The following is a 21404-nucleotide window of genomic DNA, read 5'->3' on the forward strand; positions in this document are numbered from 1 at the left end:
GATAGTACCGGTCATTGATTCTTCTGCCGTGGTGCATTATGCTGATCATTGTCCTGGTAACGGTCTGCGGTCAGTACCACAGCCCTCTGGTGTGGTCGGCTCGCTGTCATTGCCACAGCGCAGCTCCCTGTGGCGTGATCAGCACGCTGTCATGTGTCCTGTGTCAGACAACAAGCTGCTAGTTGTGTTTTTTCCTTTCTCATACCACTATATCTCTCAACACGCTAATGCTGTCTAATGGCCATGAAGCTGGGCGCTGTTCATAATCCCCCATCCCACCCAGCTTGGGCTTAATGGACACTGATAAATGATGGAGTCATCTGGAGGGGAAGCAGAGTGCTCTGATAGCCCCCAGCCACAATCCCCTGGTGTAGCTGTGGGCAATCAGCATGTGTACTCTCTCACACAAACGGCTCACCATTTTTTCCACCTAAAAACTTATGAACATCAACACAATCATTATCAGGAAGTAATTCTCTGCCGCAGCTCTGTTACTGTAATACTTTATGCAATTTTGAGGGGAATGTAGCCCTGACCTAATGTTTTTCCATTTACAGGGTAATTGTCCATATAGCAGAATGATTCCTGTATGTTTAAGCATAATCCCCACAACCTCAGTTCTAATTACTTCACACAAACTGCTTATTTTACCCACCTAGTACAGGCAAGAAACATACTCTGTATTCTTCTTGCTTTGAGATCAGTTAAGACTTGTATTTTCTAATTTGTGTACATGGACAGAAACGGGCTATTCTGGACTTCTGGCGTTCAAATAAATAAAAATAAAAAAAACACAAGACAATGTGAACTATAAAATATTTCCTTCCCAGAAGTCAATAAGTCTGACCTTGACTGAACATGACATGGCTGATCATTTTTGTTTGGACCACAAGCTTTTACTGGCCCTCTTGCTTTATGACAATGCCTCGTGAAGGTTAAATCCATTTCTCATGAATTATTATTTGGTGGTTATTTTTGGCTAAGCGTGTCTGTTCTCTGTCCTCTGCTTTATGGTGCTTTCACTCAATGTTGGTTTAGCTGTCAAATGCACAGCAAACCTTCATTACCAAATGAAGCGAGCCGCAGCAGTAGACACTGGCTGTTAACCAGCCCTAATCAGCAAACCTGCTCAATGCATCTTTCACTGGACTGACTTGTCTATTAACTAAAAGCACTGTGAAGGTTTACTCTCAATTACCACTCCCTTCATGCTCCCCATCAATCAGTTGTGTCTGTTTCATTAGAGCTCTGGGGAGAAAAAAACCCCTCCACAGCCTACCACTTCTGAGTAACCAACACCGGCTGAGTACAAGTGCAGATAATGGGCATTTGTTAAAAGGAATTTGCCTTCATTGTTCTTGAAGCTTTCAGTCAAGTGTTTTTCTTAACATTCATTGAAACTTTGCGGATCAGCTCCTGCTTTCTAGCAAAACTTTGCAAGTTCTCTTTTGTCAGTTTTTAATTCGTTAAGTACAATTTTTTATTTACTTTTTTTTTTTTTAGGAAAAAAAATCTGTGACGAAGATAATAAAAAGGCTGTTTTTCACTTCTTTTTTTCAGTTTATCCTTTTGATAATAAAGTGTCACAAAAGGGTTAAACATGCCAAACCTTATTTCCCGTGGTCCATGGTACCACACTGAAATATCTTATTTTAGTCAATAATATATGTTCAATATACTCAAATGTACCTAAACGCTGGAACAAGTGAATTAAAAATTTCTGACTACAAACTCAGATCAAAATCAGCTAATGATTATTTTTAAATAACCTTTTGGAAACGTATGACTATGAATTCTGCTTTGTGGTTTGCACAATTTACAGCAGACACTGCAATGGATTTTTCTTGGTGTTTGCAGGGATATGTAAGAATATTTTAAAATGCTTTTAGTGTTGAGCAAATATTGAGTGCACATCCATCAGTTATTTATTTTAAACTTGAGGGGTTTTTGTGTGCTATATTTTTTATTATTTTTTTTATTATTCATATTTTGTGTTTTCTAAATTGTGGTTTCTCTGTACTGTTATACCTGCTGTCTTCAGGAGGTGTTGATGATGCTGGACAACTATGTACGGGACTTCAAAGCTCTCATAGACTGGATCAACCTTCAGGAGAAGTTGGAGAAAACAGATGCTCAGAACAGGTCATTTTAAGATGCTCTTCACTTTTTCAGTGGACCTCATTCACAAGCATTGCTCACGAACAATCTGACTGTAAACTAGGCATACATTTTGTGCACAAATCTGTGTGCAAACACATTTAGTACATTATTTTATGAGGACATTTAGATTTGCCTCAAATCATGCTTACAATTGATGGAAGCCAGACTGTATCAAAAAAAATGTAAAGACACATATTTGAACTGTGATGTAGTGATGGTGTCTTATTAGTTACTATTTACAGTTTTCCAAAGCAAGCTAAGCCAAAAAATGTTCATAAACAATAATAAGGAATTAAACTGCATGTTTAGAACATAGTATATTAACTGACAATGTGTAAGCTAGCCCCCCCCCTCCTCCATTAAACATATGCAACCTTTTCAATACTAGTTTTTACCAACACAAAGACCAGACAAAATAAAGGGCACAAAACGTTCCAGATATTTAATGCACAATATGTCACTCCCAAGGAAATCCACTTAGGGAAACTTGTTTTCTTATATAGAGAAACAGACGCATGGTAGCATGCAGATTGAGATGTGAAACCAAATCAGGTCCAATTTTGATTTACTAACATACCCACAGTTTTGTTCTGTCAGAACAAAATTGGTTTGTGTGCTTTTTTTTTTTTCTTTTTCCTAAATCCGACAGTACTCTTGAACGGTACTATTTTCTGGTCAGAGTAAGGGGCATTTCCAAACTCGTATGAGGCCCATTGTTTTTGTTTTTCTTTCATTCTCATTCTCTTCCCACTTTGAATTGCTCCCTGAGGTGGAACCAAAAATGCGGGTGTCCGGTCCCTGGCTTTGAGTCACAAACAGAATGAATCAATAGCCTTGGCTTTAATTCAAAGAGATCCAGCAGTTTATTGGCTTCTCTTTAACACAGTGACCATTGCAGCTGTAAATTTGAAACGGGCTGTTAATCAATAGAACAACCTGGAACTTTTACATGCTTCATTTATTGCATACATTGCTACAAGTGAATCAACCATCTGACTGATTTCGCAAATGTGTGAGTCAAGTGTTTGTGTTTGGCAACTAGAAAAAGTTTAGTGATGTACGGCACTTTCACTTTTGTTCAGGCCAACTTCTTTAGCCTGGGAGGTGCGTAAGATGTCTCCGGGACGTCATGTGATGCCAAGCCCCACAGACAGAATGGTACCTACGCCAGGTGCACGTCGCGCCCTCAACTTTGGGTAAGCTTTTACCTGTTATTGTTTCCAGTCTAGCATTGTATCATAAGGCATCCTGTGATTCACCAATCAATATTTGTTATGATGCATTATGGTTGTTTTTGTAGAGGTTAGGAAGTGCAGACTATCTAGCAAGACAGCCAATGAAGCATTTGTTTAATGCAATTTGTTGAGTGTCTCACTCTTGGGCAGCAGAATCAGTGGAAGGTGTAGATGAAAGTGTCAGTTAAAGTCTGCTGAAGCATCGGTTCAATATGTGCACCGCTCTGTAATCTGATGCTGCAGGAAATGGATATTGATCATGACGGAGGCCTGTTGTCCAATACGTCCATTGCTATCTCACAGTGGAATGTACTCAGATGCTTTGGCTAGACGCTTTCTTAAGATTGCTGAAGCTTTACAGACAGGCAACACAGTAGGAGCTGCTCAGACATTGAAGGAGGGGATTGTACCTGTTGAGTTTAATGGCCATTTGTTTGTTCTGATGCATGCTCTGTATGTGTCTTCATCAGTGGTCCTCCTGCAACCAGGCACTCTCACACAGGCCCCAGCTGGGCAGACCGAGTAAAGTGCACTCAGTCCGTCCTTGGCTCCTGTCAACCCACAACATCCCAGGCAGAAAAACCTGGTAAGAAACCCCTCATAAAATCGCACTTCACTCTGTACTTAAAAGAGAGTGCAGTTTAATCTTCTCCTTGATTTACGGAGCGCCTTGTGTGTTCACAGGTAAAAAGGACGCAGAAGGCTGGGAAACTGTACAGCGAGGACGCACTGCCAAACCTCGCTCTGCCGCCATGGTTGCCAAGGTCAGTCCTGTCTTGGCTTGCGTCACCCCAAAACAGGACAACAATAAGGGTAACCAGTCGCGTGCGCCACCACAAGCAAATGAGCAACTCCGTCCCGAGTGTCCCCGCCACAAGGACGTGAGTCAGACAGACACCAAGCAGCAAATCCCTTCGGAGCCTGAGCCACAAGAGGAGGTTGAAGGTCCAGAGAATGGACAAATAATGGAGGTACTAATGTTTAGTACCTTGTGACGTCTTTCTGCCCGAACAGTCCCTGGATATCAATTATTCATGATAAGCGTGTATTGTAACACTAGACCATTTTATCAGCCGTATTTGTTTTTGTTTGGGCTTGATGGTATTCATAGACAGACTGTCGAGATGGGGATATCAACTTTGAAACGATTGATTGCGCGCTGACATTTCAGAGGCATAAAGCCCATCTTCACTGTCATGAAATAAATACGCAGACAATGCATCAAGACACACTTGGTAAGGGTGTGTTATAGCTATCTAAATTGTATTTGCATTCTTTGTTTATTTTAATCATAAGTGGATATTTAGGGCATGTCGGTTCCAGCTTCCTTGCATGATTTGTTTTTCAGCTGTGTGTCCAATAGTGACTGTTTTGGTTTTATTTTTGTATTGCTTTCATGAATTGCTTTATATATGCATGTCTTTAATTGAGTTTGCGTGTGTTTGTGTGTGTGTGTGACTGTCGGTGCAGCCCCCAGCAGAGAGTCCACAAGGCTCGGGGCAGTGTGTCGACGCACCCTGTGAAGACGTGCCTCCCACCATAGCAGCCCTTACCCCATTCCAACCCCCAGAGCACACCCCATCCATAACCTCACCCACAGACATTACCTTATCAGTCCCAGTTTCTGTCGTGACCCTCGCCACATCACTAGATCTACCCCAGACGGATGGCCTCAGTACACAGTTGGCCTTTGGGGACAGTGGGGCTGAGGGGGGCACGTCACAGGGCATGGCCACATCTGCTGCAGGACAGGCCGAGACTCCCATGGCAGCGGTGAAACTGGAGAGTGTGCTGGACCCCACAGAGCTTTCTACTGTGAGTGCTGAGAGATGGAGGAGCAGAGGGAGGGGAGGGCTGGGAGGGCAGGGATCCCCAAGGATCTTTCACCGCCTAAACAAAGTCAATCTTAAGAGACCTCCAGACCAAATGTGCAGGCAAGAGTATATAGCTCTGTGTAGTGTTGTTGTAGTACCATTCACTGTTAAGAATAGTTGTGTGTAGATGTAGATTGTATTCAACCTACTCCAACCAAGTTTTACTGAGCACAAAATGCTCCACAAACGGAATTATTTATTTATTTATTTCCGTATAAAGTTTTTAATTACTGTTGTCTTCTGCTTCAGGCTTTGTCTTTTCTTTAAGGCCTCATTTGGAGAATGCAAACACACAGTTCCATTTAATTAAAGGATGAATTTGCATTTAAATATGATTTATATTATGTAGAACCTTCCCTTAGTCTGAATATTAACTAGTCTGATCTTTTGCAGAATACTGGTATACCTACACTGAAAACTACTCGTGTATACTGCTGCAAATGCAGATCCTTTTGAGAAGCCTCTTCCTTGTTAGTTTACGCTTGATTTAGAGTAATTCCGGCCCTGAAATAATCCCTTATTTTCACAATAATACCTCAAGTCCTCATACATAAAACCCTTAAATAAATTGCTAGTTTCATAGAGCAAAACCATGCCTCCTTCTACCATCTCTTCATCCTCACTGTTAATGTGCCATGCATGTATTTTGGATGCTTCCTCACTTGTGAGAATTGTGGTGATTGTGTTGTACAAACTGTGATTGGGTTGGTATGTTATCCCCCCTTATATTTGGTTCCAGTGACAAATCAAATCACCTTTACAGAAGCTAAAATATATACAGATGTTCTCATGAACGCTTTTCTTCAATTACAAACAGTGGCCCTGTTTTGTTTAGTATTTAATAGCTCATTGACCAGCAGTTTCTCTCTTGGTTCAGGAATAGTTCAGGAAAGTAGGGTTTCAGTGGTGCTGGAGAGATATTGGATAATATAGCTTTCATCTAATCTAACTACTTACATTTCTTCAGTGCTATTTTTGATTAAAGAGGAATCAATTCTGCAACTTTTATTTTTCAAATCAACACAAAAAATTAGTATTTGAACCAAATGTTCAGTGTAAACCAATATTGAATAGTGTACTTGGTGTACAGTGGGATAGTTTTAACATTTATGGAATGTGAAATATGTGTGAGGTGGAATCTGTGCTCTCTGTTCAGCCCCAGTCTATGGCAGAGGTCCTGGCCAAGAAAGAGGAGCTGGCAGACCGGCTGGAGAAGGCTAACGAAGAGGCAATCGCTAGTGCCATTGCTGAGGAGGAGCAGTTGACGAGAGAGATTCAGGCTGAGAACAATGACCTGGAGACTGACAATGAAAGTGACTTCTCTGTAAGATCCGTCATGTTTTTTTATTATGCTTTTGAATGTTTGGTACTTTTAATTTGACAGTCATTAAAATGGTATTTAAGATGTTTTTTTGTTATTATGAATCTACTATTTAAAAAAACAAAAAACAACCCTCAATTATTTACCACAGGCCAGCATCGGTAATGGAAGCTGTGGAGCTAATATAGATTGGAATGACATGCTGGCGGATTACGATGGTATGAAAGGCAACATCTGAGATTTAAACACTTTTTGTAAAGGTAAACACTGCACTCAAGTCTATTTTTGTTGTCCTTCCTGTAGCTCGGGAACCATGGCGGCAGACTACATCATGGGGCGACATGGTAGAGGAAGAGCCCGCTCGGCCTCCTGGACACGGCATCCACATGCATGAGAAATTGTCCTCACCGTCACGTAAAAGGTACCACATCATATATTGCATTTTCTTTTTTTCCCGGCTAGTTGGCTTATTTCGTAACTCAAACTAACGAGATCAGCACAGTTCTTTTTCTTTTTGCCTTCCTGAACAGCACCAAGGTTTACTCTTTAGCAGCCCTCTCCCCTCCCCTACTTAGACAAGGATTGATCCCTGCATCCGGAAAATCAAAGGCTCACTTACTGTGTCTGACCTCTTTCTTTTTAGCTTACCACCCAGAATGTCTAAACAGGCCCTAGGTGTCTGTTAGGGTCTGCGTCTGCCTTCCACATTGTTGATAAGGAGAGGGAAAGAGATGAATGATGCATTTCCATATTTTTGACAGGACCATTGCAGAGTCAAAGAAGAAACATGAGGAGAAACAGCTGAAGGCGCAGCAGCTGAGGGACAAACTCAGAGAAGAAAAGACGCTCAAGCTGCAGAAGCTGTTGGAGAGGGTGAGTAAGTCTGCATGAACTTGACGGAAAGCACCGCGAAGAAGTTCCATGCAAGCTAAGCTTAGCCTGGCTCGCAGCGAGAGATTCTGTCAGCACACTGCCCGATAGAATCACCAAATATTGTAACCCATTCCAGTCACATCTAGGCCAGCTGGCCACAGGCAGTCGTAATGGAGACTCCCAGCCAAAATCAACAGTCTTTCATGAAGTTTGTTTTTGTACTCTCAGCCATGGCAAGAGGAGTTAGTCCCAGAATAATTCAGGTTAACCACATAAATCCATGAAGTGGTGTTTAGTCTCATTAATCCCCACATGAACACACTGACAGAGGTTAGAAACCGAGCGGTCAGGAATCTATTGTCTGTTTGGTCTTAAAGAATACACTGTGGATTTTTCTTGCTGCTTGCTTTTCACTTTCTGCAGGAAAAGGATGTGAGGAAATGGAAAGAGGAGTTGTTGGAGCAGCGGCGGAGGATGATGGAGGAAAAACTGTTGCACGCCGAGTTTAAGAGGGAGCTGCAACTGCAGGCTATTGTGAAGAAAGCTCAAGAAGAGGAGGCCAAGGTATTAAGAGCGAATCTCTTGCAGTCATACATTTTATATATATATATATATTTTCATATTGTCATTCAAGGATGTGTTTTTGCAGGTGAATGAAATTGCTTTCATCAACACCCTGGAAGCCCAAAATAAAAGGCACGATGCCCTTGCCAAGTTAAGTGAATATGAACAACGACTTAATGAACTGCAAGAAGAGAGACAAAGGAGGCAGGAGGAGAAGCAGGCCAGAGATGAGGCTGTGCAGGTGATTAAGAAAAACCTTTTTTGCCTTCATTTATGTTCTCTAATAGGATTTTTAAATTACCAATCCCCCATCTATTCCGCTCCTGTGTAGGAGCGTAAGCGGGTCCTGGAAGCAGAGCGACAGGCCAGAGTGGAGGAGCTGCTGATGAAGAGGAAGGAGCAGGAGGCTCGTATTGAACAGCAGAGGCAGGAAAAGGAGAAAGCCCGAGAGGATGCAGCACGGGAAAGAGCGAGGTTTGTACTTCCAAATCACTTCAGCATGAGTGGAAAACTTACTTTTTGTCCCCTTTTGAGGGGGTGGTTTAAGATTGAGAGATTAAGATTTAAATGGGAAGATATCTGATTTTTATTCTTTAGTCACCAATCAATAGCCCAGGACAAGACTTTCATACAGTGTCAGTTGTCTGTGACTTTGTAAACTGTCCTGATATAGTTGTGCAGTTTTTCCTGCTCACAATGAAACATTGGAGGAGGTGCTAAATTATTCCAGTAAGCAGAATACAGCTTACCACAACTTTAAGTGGCCCAGCAAAGTATCTAGCTATTTTTTATGAATGATGTAGTTAAGTGTTTTATTGTAGATGTTTTCTCTGTTATTATGGATTACTGAGGGGTGGATTGATGAGCTGAAATAGCCGTTCTATTCAAATGAAATCTACAAGTCGTAGTGTCAAAAAAAGAAACGCACCCTCTGATTAAACAGGCTACATCACTTTGATTCTTGCTGTCTTTTTAAGACTTTTAGATGCACTTATTTGTCATTTTATGTCCCATCTGCAGAGACCGAGAGGAGCGTCTGGCTGCTCTCAGCGCTGCTCAACAAGAAGCCATGGAGGAGCTGCAGAAGAAAATTCAGATGAAGGTACATTTATACAGCGCCACCTTGCTTCTTTAACAAACATTAGACAAGAGTCCATGTTTCTCGTATGACCTGGGTTTTTTGGTTTCTTCCATAGCATGATGAGAGCAGCCGCAGGCATATGGAGCAAATTGAACAGAGGAAAGAAAAGGCTGCTGAGCTCAGCAGTGGTCGACATGCTAACACAGACTACGCACCTAAACTGACACCATATGAGCGCAAGAAACAGTGTTCACTGTGTGGAGTTGTGGTATGTAAAGTTTCCAATCAGTCTCTGGATCAGTTAGAGTACTTCACTAATATTTAATGCAGTATCCGAACTATTAACTAACTCTACAACTAACTTTACCAATTAACTTAAATATTTTTATTTTAATCTCCTGAACTAATATATTTATGCGTCTTTGCTATATATAAACATGAGGAAAGCAAAAAAAAAAAAAAGACCACATTTGACAGGCTGTATGTACACAGAATTACTAACCTGAAGGTGATTCAGAGGAGTTTTGAAAGAGGCCACATTTAAATGAGGATTTAACAGCACCGATTAAACACAGTCACCTAAACAGATTTATGACTGGCCATGATTATGCCTTCCCCCCCCCTCCTCCTCCTTTCTTTCTTTCTTTGGAGCATCAGGCAACGAGCAGACACATTTATCTCTGATTAACTGGCTGCCACCAAAACAAGGGTGGGACACCTTGAGTTTTCAAACCAGCATCAGAAAAAGGGGTGGGGAGGAATCTTGTTAAAATGTTAGATGACCTTGGCCAGCATCTGACACTAGGGATCATAGATGGGTCAGCAGCAAGCACTTTATTTAATTATATTAAACACAAACCATTCCAAATGGGCCTGTTTCCAGAAATGGCAGGAAAACATTGCCTGTTGTACACCTGTCTCTTCTAGTTCCTGTTTCTCAAACATCCGCTACAGCTAGTCAGCAATCTGCGATGAGTCAACTGTTGTCATCAGCTTGCTTTTCTTTTTTTTTCCCTTGTATGTACATGGTTGCCCTAAGTTCTGTTTATATAATAAAAACCAGAACAATTAAGTGAGATACAAAAGTATATCACTGCAGCATAATGTATGGCAATTGCTCTAACCATTGTCAGCCCCAAGATCTTCATCCATTGGTATTGGCTTATTTTAGTGAATGAACCTAGGGGTTATGCCAAGACCCAAAATATGATAAGATGAGTATTCTGAACAGTCAGTCGTGCAAATCTGCTATAGCAGAGTATATGGAGCTTGACCTAAACATAATAAATCCCTTTCTAAACTAAGCTTTAGAGGAGGCAGTTCTTGTCCCAGTGTATGTGTCTCTGTGGTATATTGTTTCACCACGGCAACATGGGGCCCTGTTGACCTTCTCCTGCCTCTTTCTCCATTGTGTCCACAGCACTGACCTCTGACCACTCTGTTTGTATTTGTAGATAACCTCAGAGGTGCACCTGTTCAGCCACACCAAGGGCAAGAGGCACCAACAGGCCGTGCGAGACAGCAGCAGCATCCAGGGACGGGAGCTCTCCGATGAGGAAGTGGTGCGTATCACTGTCACCCAGCTGGGAACAAACATCCTCTCACTCTGCCAAAGAGTATTGCCCTGTTGCTGCCTGTTTCATGTAAAATAAAAAAATAAAAATAGACAAAGAGCACAGTCTTTTATGACACGGTCATTATTGATGTTTATACGTCCTCTTATATACTGCCACAGGCCTGTAGCTGGCTTTGTGAGATTACAAATGAGCCTTGAAATGTACTCAGTTAAGGTTCAGCGCTTCAGTGGAGGACTGACATCACCCTCTTGTCTCCAGGCTTTTTTATTTTTTGTGTGTCATGGAGCACTTTTCCATGGGAAGGCAGCTCATTAATGCAAGGTAACCTCTCAGGCTGCAATATGAGATTGGCTTTTCAGCAGGGCTCATTGTGAAGGTGACAACTGTTGGTGCTGTACGCAGAACCTTTGGCTTCAGCAGCTCCTTCATTCAAAGCTTTTTTTTCAGTGATGAGTAATTGATAACTTTCCTTTTTTTAATCATTTCCTTTCCAAATGCAGTTTCTTTTTGTTTCCTTTTTGACAGCATCATAACCTTGGGTTTGGGGAGAAAAACAGTTTATATATGAACACTTGTGCCTTGTATTTGCTTGATTCACTACATTTTTAGCAGTAATCCTAATACAACCTTAACTTGTCATTTTTCAGCACTAATCATTCAGAATTTAGGTCGTTGCTGAGGTCATCCTCATAATATCCTGCATCTTAATCTTGATGTCATGCTTGGACAATTTGTATTAGATGTGTTATTACAGGACTGAGGCTTTAGCCATTCCTGTACCTCTAATATATAACATTTAGATGTCCAGAATTATCTTTTCTTATTTAAAGTGAAGAGACTTTGTTTGGATAGATTCATCTGCCCCACATATTATTTATATCAAAGCTCAGTTTCACAATTTCATTCACGCCGCTGCCAACTATTTTTCACTGTGGCTCCATAACTCTTCCTGCAGCGAAGGATTTTTAATTAAAATGAAGATGGTTTGTCCAACTGTGCTGTGAGGTCTGTGAGGTCACTCCATAGTTTTTCAGCAGAAGCCGATGTGCCCTCATATTTTTTCATTCTCTCCCATTCTGAGAGACTTGTGAATTAAATTGAAAATTCACTTGTATTCAACAGGGTGGATCGATATACGGGTAGAGGACTTGAGATTGCTTTCCTTTTTTTTTTTTTTCTGCTTTGATATAATGAAATAACATCCAAAACCCATATAACGCAAGGAATTTATATCTAGGGTAATTAATAAATAGGTTTCTCAGAGGAAAGGCTGTTCTTGTCTTTAGCGACTGGCAAGCATGATGAGTAGAGTGATCGCCACGCTGCATCGGGTATCAGAACTGACTTAGGCGAGGCACTGAGTAGTCCTCAAGGACTTGTTGAAGCTGTACTGATAGATACAAATAGAGACGCCTGTTGAAATGTCCAGAAATTTTCTCCCACCACACACGGTTTTGAGATGTGCGGTCGATTCGGTATAGCAACAAAGCTGCTGTTTAAAAGAGCAGTCTCTCCACCAGAATTTATTTGTGTAGTTCAAGCGATTTAAGATTATTTACCTGATAATGAAGGAATAGTTGATTTGCTTTTTTGTTTGCTTTCTGTATGACTTCTGTCCTTCTTTTATGACTGTGTGATTTGCTCAACTAGCAGCCGAGTCTTATCTCTTTATCAAAGAGACTGCATGAAAAGGCTGTTTGTGTATGCCAAATGGAAGTCTACCACGCTGGCCTTTGTATGGTAGAAAAGATGGACTGGATGAGCATATCTTGTAGAATTTGTATTTCTGTAGGCTGTCTTTTTGATCTGTTAAAGGGCAGTTTGTGTCAAGAGGAAGATGAGATGTTTATAGTACTATCTAGTTTCTCTCACCAGAGGCAACGTGTAGCTGCAATGCCCTTTGACCAGTGTTTGTGTAGTTTTGTTGCAGAGGTTCCTTTGGTAGGTAAATATATGTTGTTAAATCTTCTCATCCTAAATTCACAAAGTACATAACAACCTTCAAAAAAGACAAAACAAAGAAAAACAGAATTTATATCCCAATGGATACGTTTTATGTAACTAGTCTTTCCCAACAGATGTGTTTTATCTGTTGGTGAAGCAATTCCATTAAGTGAGCAGCCAGTTCACAGGATGGCCTCTCTGAGAGATTACTGAGCTGCTGTCTTCTAAGCGAGGGATAGCTACGGTCACGAGATATTAGTGACCTGTGATATCAGTGAAACGAGGGCAGAGGTGTGCAAATGCAAATCAGAGGAAACTACAGTCACATTCATTTCAGTGAATCGGTCCTGAAGCTTTGAAAATCTTGCTTCAACTTTAAATGAGGAATGTAATATTGAGATTTAATTGAATTTAATATTGTGATTGTGTGTGTGGTCAAATTTAAACTGGCGTGTTTTGTGTCGTCTTTGTATAGAAACTAGAACTAGAGTCACACTCTGTTACTTTTGAAAAAAAAAAACCCAAATCATTCAAGAATGCTTCCAAATGAAGTGCCTTGATTTCTTTTATTCTTTTCTTGAACATTAAGACAGTGTCTTAGTTTTTCTCTCGCTCTCTTTCTCTCTCTTTTCAATTTTATATGTATTTGAAGCAAATGTCCCATTCTTAGTCTCCCATGGTTGAAATCCTGTGAATCTTTAGTTATAAACTATGTTTTCCGCAGTAAGTAATCCTTTAGTTTTAGGCATTAGTTTTGTGGCACTTGTTTTGCTTTTGCACACTTGAGCCCAACTAATGACAACTGTTTCATACGACGCCTCTCGGTGAAGAGCCCTATTCAGGGAGCAGGTGCAGGAAAAACTTTGACCAAAGGCTGTGGCATCACACAAGATAACTTGCCTACATAACTGAAACCCTTTGTCTGGGGCCATTGTATCCTTTGGGGTGCTGGATGACAGTGTAATTTAGTAATTGGTTTCTTCCGCATGTGTCATGCTGTTCAAATTGGGTTATATTCTCTTGTCTATGAGTAGAAATATCATACTTGTCTGACAGGAAGCAACACCTCCTGGCCTGCAGCATGTCCGTGGGCAGGCAGGTGGCTTCAAAAGAGCATTCATTACTGAGAGTAATTACAGTATTCAGTGGTGTTACTGAGAGGTATGCAACAATGTGTCACATAACACATTCATAAGACTACAAGTTGCGTCTAATAATATGGAAAAGGATTAGGGTCACAGGAAAAAGTACAAAGTGGGCACGTCTTTTTGTTTTTTGTCAAATTCAGATTAAAGTCAAAATTTTTGAGGGAGGAAAAAAACGTTGGAACTCATCTTCACTACTCAAAGAGGAGAAACGAACACAGACACTACTTTTCCTGCGATATGTCAGTGTAGTCTTTCTTTTGGTCTTTGCCTTCCTTCAGTTTACTGCGTATAAAGTGAAGAGTGTTAAAATTGTACGTAAAAAGTAGCAAGCAAATGCTGTTTAATTGCTGTTTGTACAGGAACAGTATATTTGGTGCAAGCAGCAGTGTTGTGTTGTGGCTGACATGGTGCAACCTATATTTGTTTCCATAAAAGTACAATGTCTGCCTTCCAGGAAATGAGTGCTAAAGTTTCGCACTTGCAGAAAATTACTTATTTTCCTTCCAGTGCGGCTCTCGGAGTTTGTTATAACCAATAACCTGAGAACAATTTGTTAGTAGCTTTTGATATTCTGTTTTTTTTCTTCCCTGTTCTAGGAGCATCTTTCCTTAAAAAAATACATTGTGGATATTTTGACGGACAGCTCTGTTTCTTCGGAAAGCGTGAAGGATGGAGAAGAGCGGCAGAAGGCACGAAAGAAGGCCAAAAAGCTCCGCGCCAGGATGAACTCCAGGTAATTCATCCATTTTCTCTCTGTTACTGTCAGTCTCGATTTTTCTCACCACCCTCTCGCAGGCAGGAGAGGACAAACCTCAGCCAGGACTTTTTTTTTTCCTTTCTTTTTCTTTTTATGAGTGACAACGATATGGAAAACAGATGTTACGTGCATCCAGGCTTTCTACAAGGTAACACTGATGATGTTAATTTATGACCACTTTCCGTGATTGGGGAGCAAAGCTGCAAATCGATCCGTGGCTCTCCAGCTTTCACCTGTAAAGAGCTTTCCTCCAAATTACTGCCATGGCATTGCCAAATCTGAAGCCTTCCTCAGTACCAGCGATGTATGTTCAAGTATGTATGAGCCATGCCTATTTTTCTTGTTCTGAATTATTGATTTTTAAATGAAGTATCAAAGAAAATCAATAGCAATCAACAAATAGGAGGTGACGCTGCTGTGTGTCAGAACCTGGACCTGAACTCAATCAATCCAGCTGGCTGTCAAAAAAGAGATTTGAGGGATGAGACATGCAGTGCGTACTGTGAGATGGTGAGATGGTACCGATGCTTATTATTGGGAAGACTTACCCTCAAAAGACAGCAATCGCACAATAAAAAGAATGAATGAATTATAAATCAGCATATTATATCTATCAAACTTAGTCACGGGCTGAAAAATCATATTAACAAATGTGTATGCAGACATTAAGAAAAAGTGATCTGCTGAACATGTTTTTGTTTTGTGTTTTTTCAACGACACTCTTGATCCAGCTAGCTACCGCTTTGGATGCCTCATCTTCCATGTTTGATCACTGAAAACTGATTCCCTAAACTGAATTTGATGACTCATCGTTACTGGCCAGGAACCATATCAAAACATTACTATTCTTTTCACTTTTAATATTCGCTTTTACAACCGAGCTTGAAGATGTAATTAAATGAAAAAACAGTGGTGATACACGCCAGAGGAAGAGCATAAAGACTTTATGTACACACAAAAATACCAATGTAATGACACGACTGTGGCTCCCGAAGTATAGCAGGTGTTGTAGTGTTGGTACTTTGAACCCCCTCCTCCTCCTGTCCTCAAGGGGTTAAGTGTCCTCGAGCAAACCCTGATGTCCGGTCAGTGCACGTGGACGCACGAGCATTTTACTCACTGCGCTGATAATGTTAATGGCATGACTAAACATTTGTTTCTCCTGCTCTCTAAGAATTCACCACCACTCATGAATTTTAAGGTTGGATAGCTTCGTTTTCGTCATTAATATTTTTATTTTTATTTTTTTGGTAAAGAGAAGGGGGGAGAGAGAGGAAAAAAGACTGGCTGTGATGGTCGAGTACATGTCGTCATTTGTTATCGCAGGGGTTTGTGCTGTTTTGTGAGTGTAGGCTGACCTAATGATCCTCTAAAATCTTATCACAATTAAGCTGAAAATTTGGCAATGAATGAGTTTTCACTGTTTTAATAATTTATAGTTCAGAAGGAAAAATGTATTCCAAAGAGGCAACTACAAGCTGAAACTGCCTTTCTACTGCAATGTTTTATTCTCAGCTCTGCTGTTTTTGGCTTTGTGAGACTCAGCGGTACTGAGAAAGTGACAACATGATCTGCCTCTGTTCACCATCACTCGCGCACCAGCTCTGCTGAGACTAGCTCTCAAAGGCAGCAGGCCTTCAGAGGTCATAAATAACACAGAGCCCCTGTAAACATAAAGGTGAGCTGCTTCACCGCTGGGTGGAAATGAACCGTTTTATTGGAACACCGTATGGTGTCCGTAAAATGTGAGTGTGTCTCACAGGAGTTTAAACTAGGCCTGCATGGAGCCCTGTTGTGTCATAAAGTGGCACACACATACTTTAGCCCACTTATTTGGTGTAACTCCTCTATAATAAATTTTTTGGAAGGGAAAATAAGCTATTAAAATTTAATGTAAGTAGCCTGTCAGTGTCAGGATGAGTTCTGGACTTTCAAAGCAGAGTACACACTGATACTCAGATATGAGCTTTTTGCCTGTTTCTGGTTGCTTGTGGTTTGTTTTGTTGGCTACGTGGACCTAAGAGTGACGTGAATATGTAGACGCGCCTTATAGAGTATGGAGAACTGCATGAGGTGCTAAGCATGGCCTTAGCTTGTGTTACCACCCTGATTCCTTAGATAAAGGGAGAAAAAAGAGGTTCCCTTAAAGGAAAAACATATGTCCTTAATAATACACAGACAAGCTAAATGGACTAGATTGAATTATTGAACCATTGTCACTTTTATAAAGGTTTTACCACTTGTTATGACCTCAAAGTGGGTCTGTTTTGCAGTGTAGCCATGATTTGGATGTAAACGTGGAGAAAATTCTCTGTAAACAAAATGGAATAGTTAAAAGGAATCGAGATCTCGTGTATTATGAAGTGCTTATAGCCCTACACTGTAGAAATGGGCTTTCTCCGTTATTGCCGAACACTAAGATTTATTGCCCATTTTTTACATGACTATAATAAATTGTGTAGCAATTGCTCCCTGTTTAACCTGATTAGATATAAACCTGTCAGATTAATATTGTAATCTCATGAATGGCAAACAGAGTGGATATAGTTCAAGTCCTTATTAAACCATGTCTGTGCTACCTATTTATCCTGCTCACGTGGCACATAAAATCATTACATATTCAGAATGAACGCTGAATCAGGCCACTTAGGGATTTTTTTTCCCCCTTTGCTTATAACTGTTGAAAATCTGTTCTAATGATTATTTTGTAAGTAAGTATTTTTTCTTTTCTGTTAGTAAAACTGATTTTAAGGATTTTTATGATAAATTAATTTTAAATAACATAATCAGTTAAATGGACTAGCGCTTTTCACTATAGGGTACATTCACCCAGTCATTCACATTGGAATGCATTAGAGGCAATTTTGTGTTCACTATCTCACCTAAGGACACTGTATGTGAACTAGAGGAGCTGAGGATTAAACCAATGGCCTCAAATTAATAGATACAAAATTAGCATTGATATTGAATTTCTGACTGCTTAAATTTGTGCACTGGCTATCTGTGATTTTTAGTCATTTTGGTCAAACTGTGAGGGGAAAATGTCAGTGTCTTTTGGATGAACAATCTACTCTTCACAATCTCTCGTGTTCAAGGGCAGACTTTAGTTGGAGCAGGTATGGCCTGTTGGAGGAAATCCACTTGTCGTCTTCCGGGAGGAGTTTGATTCTATCAGTGTAGAGACGATTAACCGGAAGGTGCCCTGTCAACCTCTGATCAATAGTTACTTATCATGTCTGGGAGTGTGTGATTGACAGATAAATGGACCTCTCCATAACCCATTTTCACCCACAAACATGCACAAACACAAAGTTTGCCTTTTTCAGACTGGAGATGTTGACTAACGCCATGGAGATGACAGTTCTCTAATAGCCATGGTTGTATTGCTTCTAACCCCCATTAACTGTTTGACAGCGAGGGCAGCAAAGAACTCTAGTCTCCTTGTTAAAAATGGCAGGAGGGAATTAAGCCTTGGTGACATGAGTAGATGGCAGCAAAACACAGGTCCCTGCAGTGCTGCTGTCTGATTATTTTAAGCCAAGTTACATGGTGATTGGCTGACAGGCCAAATAAACAGACTGGGTTTGAAGTATTTTCTCTCTCTCTCCTCACACTTTGATCCTTCGTGTTCGTTACTGACGGGCCAAACACTTTTTTCCTGGGATTCAAGGACTGTTTCCTACTTCTCTCTCTTTAGAGCAAAGGAATATGAGACATCAATGGAGGCAAAGACTCAGGTCCCTGACTCCCCATACAAGGCCAAGTAAGTGTTTTCTTTTGTTTGGGGTTTTCCCTTTTTTTTTTTTTTTTAAAAATGACATTTTTCTTCTGTATTAATATTTTTCCCCTGATGTTTGTAGTGCTACATCTAAAGCTTTCTTTAAAAAAAAAATCCATTGCTTATTTTTTTTCTTAATCACATCTTTAAATCTGTAAGTAAATAAATCAGAGTGCAGTTATATCTCAAGTGTCAAAAATATAAAAAATGTAAATGTTCTATTGTTCCATTATTATTTGTTTTTGTAAAGTGTTCCTAAAATTGACTCGAAGAGTTCTTTAATCATCTTTTTGTTTTGTTTTTTGTAGACTAATCAGTTAATTGGTTAAACATTTTAGCTTTACCAGTGGTATTAAAAATCCTAAATTAAGGACAGATGTTTTAACAGATTTATAACTTTTGGCTGTTATGTTCAGGTTGCAGCGGTTGGTGAAAGACCTGTTGAAGCAGTTGCAGGGCCAAGATAGCGGGCAGTGGGCCAACAACAAGGTGTCTGGTCTGGACCGAACTCTGGGAGAGATCTCACGCATCTTGGAGAAGCAGGTAACTGTCTGTTATGTTTTTATGCACGTGAAGCCATCCTTTTCTTTAATATAAAGGTCTATCACAAAGGTTTTTGGGTTGCATAATATGCTAGACTGATCTATGGTTTTACACTGAGCAGTCTGCCGCAGTGCAGAGGTCATGCCAGCCGTCTTTTTAGTTATGAGCTATGTTTTCGCTTTCTGCATACCAACTTGCCTTTGGTTGTTGGCTAATGAAGACCAGATTAACAGTGTTTACACTGTGCACATGGTACCAATAGAGAGGCTTCCTAGCACGAGAGCAAGCATTGTCTTGTGTCTGTGTGGTTTGCACGACTCAGATGTCGCTGGTTTAGACTTTGCTAAATTGGATTTCCAGATGAAATTGATGCACAAGACTTTATTCAGCAAAGATCTTTTAATTTGACTATACAAAACAAGGAGGGGTTGGCTTTTATTATAAATACTCCTACCACAACTGTATAAATAAATGTTTTAAAAATGTAATGGCAAACTTTCTTGAATACAGTTCAGGTGAAACAAGGCTCTATAAGCCTTGTTGCCTTTTTTTTTACAGTTTTGTTTTTTTTAAACAGTAAAAGTCGCATCAATTTGAGACTTTGAGGGTTGGAATTAAAACACCTGCCACCATGTTTATGATGAGGAGAATATACGGCCCACTTCCTGTAATGAGGCATAAATTTCCTGCCAAGTTGTGGTTTGAACCATCAAAACATCCCACTGAGCATGCCTCTGGGCGTGAGGATAGAGACATTATGGTGTCCCATCAGTAGTGACGGGGCCGGCTGGAGAGGCTATTACTGAATTTCCCCAGGGAGACGGAGAATAAAGTGGCAGAGGTGGGTGGCATGGTGTTTTGTAAGGAGAGAGGAGGGGACCGGTGTGATGTGACTAGCGCGCAAGCTGTTACTACACGAGGACTCCTCCTCTCAGCTCCACGTGGTCCCAGTGGGAGGTCACAGGTCAGTGGGCCAGAGGAGATGCACTGCATTCAACAGTGGTGTCACTTGCAATAAGCAAATCAAGTGAAAGTCCTTTTGCCTTGTCTTTTTCCTCAGTTTAAAAGCAAGTCTGTGAAGTATTTTGTCAAGCTCTCCTTTACCATCTTTTTGCAGTGGTATCCATTCAAAGTTGTGTCGAATCATGATTAACCAATGAGGCAGTCTGGGGAGTGCTTCTCTCCTTAATCCTTTGACAAAGTCAAATAAATAGAGTCTCCATCAGCATGGCTGTCTGGCCCCTGAGTCACTTCAAGTCGGAGCCGTTTTGATTATTTGACCTAACAAGCATCTCTCATGTCATTGACTCACCTACAGATTTGTTTTTCTCCCCCATATCTGATTCAGTCTCCACTTTCTCTCCTAATCCCTTCAACAACACCCGATGCTCCTCTCCTGCGCTGCTGCTTGGGTCCCAACCCCCCACCACCACCACCACTCACTCCTTCTTTTCTCTCTAGGCTACGTCTAGTCTCTGACCCCACTGTGTTTCTCCCCCTGTGGCCTCTAATGATTTTTCTTGTGTCAAACCTGATTTTTTTTTTTTCGCCCCCTCCCTCCTTACTTAGGGTGATTAAGAGAAGCAATTCTCCCAATGTGCTCCCCCTTTCTTTCTAATGCACACTCGCCTTATTGTTAAGCACTTGTATTTATATATTGCTCAAAGTCTTTACCATTCCCTTCAGCTGAAGCTTGTCTAGAAAAGGGCAGGAGCATGGGTCTGAGAGCCAAATACTGCACCAAGATTGTTTCGTTTTCATTAGGTAGCACTCACAGCTTGATTTGAGTGAGTAGTGGGATTGGTGGGAGTTGTATCTGGGGACATGGGGGAAGGTGAAGGGCAGAGTGGAAGGATTACAGGGTTTCTCACTGGGGCCTCCAGCTGACTGACAGGTTAAAACCCAGATCAGCAGCGTCAGAAGTTTTTCCAAAAAACAAGAGGGAGAACACATTACTTAGTTCATTTAATAAATGTGAAATTATAAACATAGTGTTCTGGCACATTTTAAATGAAGTTGAATTTTAATTTCTGGTTTAAAATAAACAGTTTATTTTGAAGAGAGTTGCAAACTCAGATGTTGAGGTTCTCGGACAAGCACGTGCACAGCGGATCTGAACCTTTCTCGATATAGCTTGGTGTAGGTACATGTGAGAACACAACTATTGCAAACAGTGTGATCACAATCTTTAAACTGCATAGAATAGCATAAAGGCTCAGTGCAGCTAGTGAGTTTTCATTCTGTATCCTGCCTGCTGCACTCTGTGCTCAAACAGTTTCCTAATCTAAACCAATCGGAATATTGGCAGAAGTGATAATGCATCTGAAGTGGACTATCTCTTGATTTGTGCTACATGTAAGAAAGGACATGAATCACATTTATGTGCAAAAACAACTCTATTGCTATATTTCTTGCTTCTTGTGGGTTTTTTTTGCCATTTACTGTCGAAAACAGGTTCTCCCAAAAGCATCAGTCCTTAAATATGTAGTGTGCCAATGAATGATCTGTGTAGACCTGGGGAAATCTAGGCTGACATGATTGTTTCATTT

General features: G+C 40.7%; 1 protein-coding gene across 3 annotated transcripts in view; it reads left to right on the top strand.

The window, feature by feature from the left end:
* Positions 1–21404, top strand: part of scaper (S-phase cyclin A-associated protein in the ER) — a 58285-nt gene that overhangs the window by 10080 nt on the left and 26801 nt on the right. For 2 of the 3 annotated variants that reach the window (XM_085461823.1, XM_085461824.1), the window contains exons 5-22: positions 2042–2142; positions 3243–3356; positions 3866–3981; positions 4080–4366; positions 4866–5210; positions 6426–6593; positions 6742–6808; positions 6894–7011; positions 7352–7463; positions 7887–8027; positions 8113–8268; positions 8359–8501; positions 9048–9129; positions 9224–9376; positions 10563–10670; positions 14374–14510; positions 18232–18297; positions 18729–18855. In XM_085461823.1, the coding sequence (XP_085317949.1) occupies positions 2042–2142; positions 3243–3356; positions 3866–3981; positions 4080–4366; positions 4866–5210; positions 6426–6593; positions 6742–6808; positions 6894–7011; positions 7352–7463; positions 7887–8027; positions 8113–8268; positions 8359–8501; positions 9048–9129; positions 9224–9376; positions 10563–10670; positions 14374–14510; positions 18232–18297; positions 18729–18855 (2541 nt within the window). The remainder of the gene's footprint in view (positions 1–2041; positions 2143–3242; positions 3357–3865; positions 3982–4079; positions 4367–4865; positions 5211–6425; positions 6594–6741; positions 6809–6893; positions 7012–7351; positions 7464–7886; positions 8028–8112; positions 8269–8358; positions 8502–9047; positions 9130–9223; positions 9377–10562; positions 10671–14373; positions 14511–18231; positions 18298–18728; positions 18856–21404) is intronic. The other variant, XM_085461825.1, reaches the window with a different exon arrangement.

This window comes from Copadichromis virginalis, linkage group LG7 (assembly GCF_057382275.1).
Source record: "Copadichromis virginalis isolate Kocher_CV1m ecotype Utaka linkage group LG7, C_Virginalis_male_GT1.1, whole genome shotgun sequence".
Taxonomy (NCBI): Eukaryota; Metazoa; Chordata; class Actinopteri; order Cichliformes; family Cichlidae; genus Copadichromis; species Copadichromis virginalis.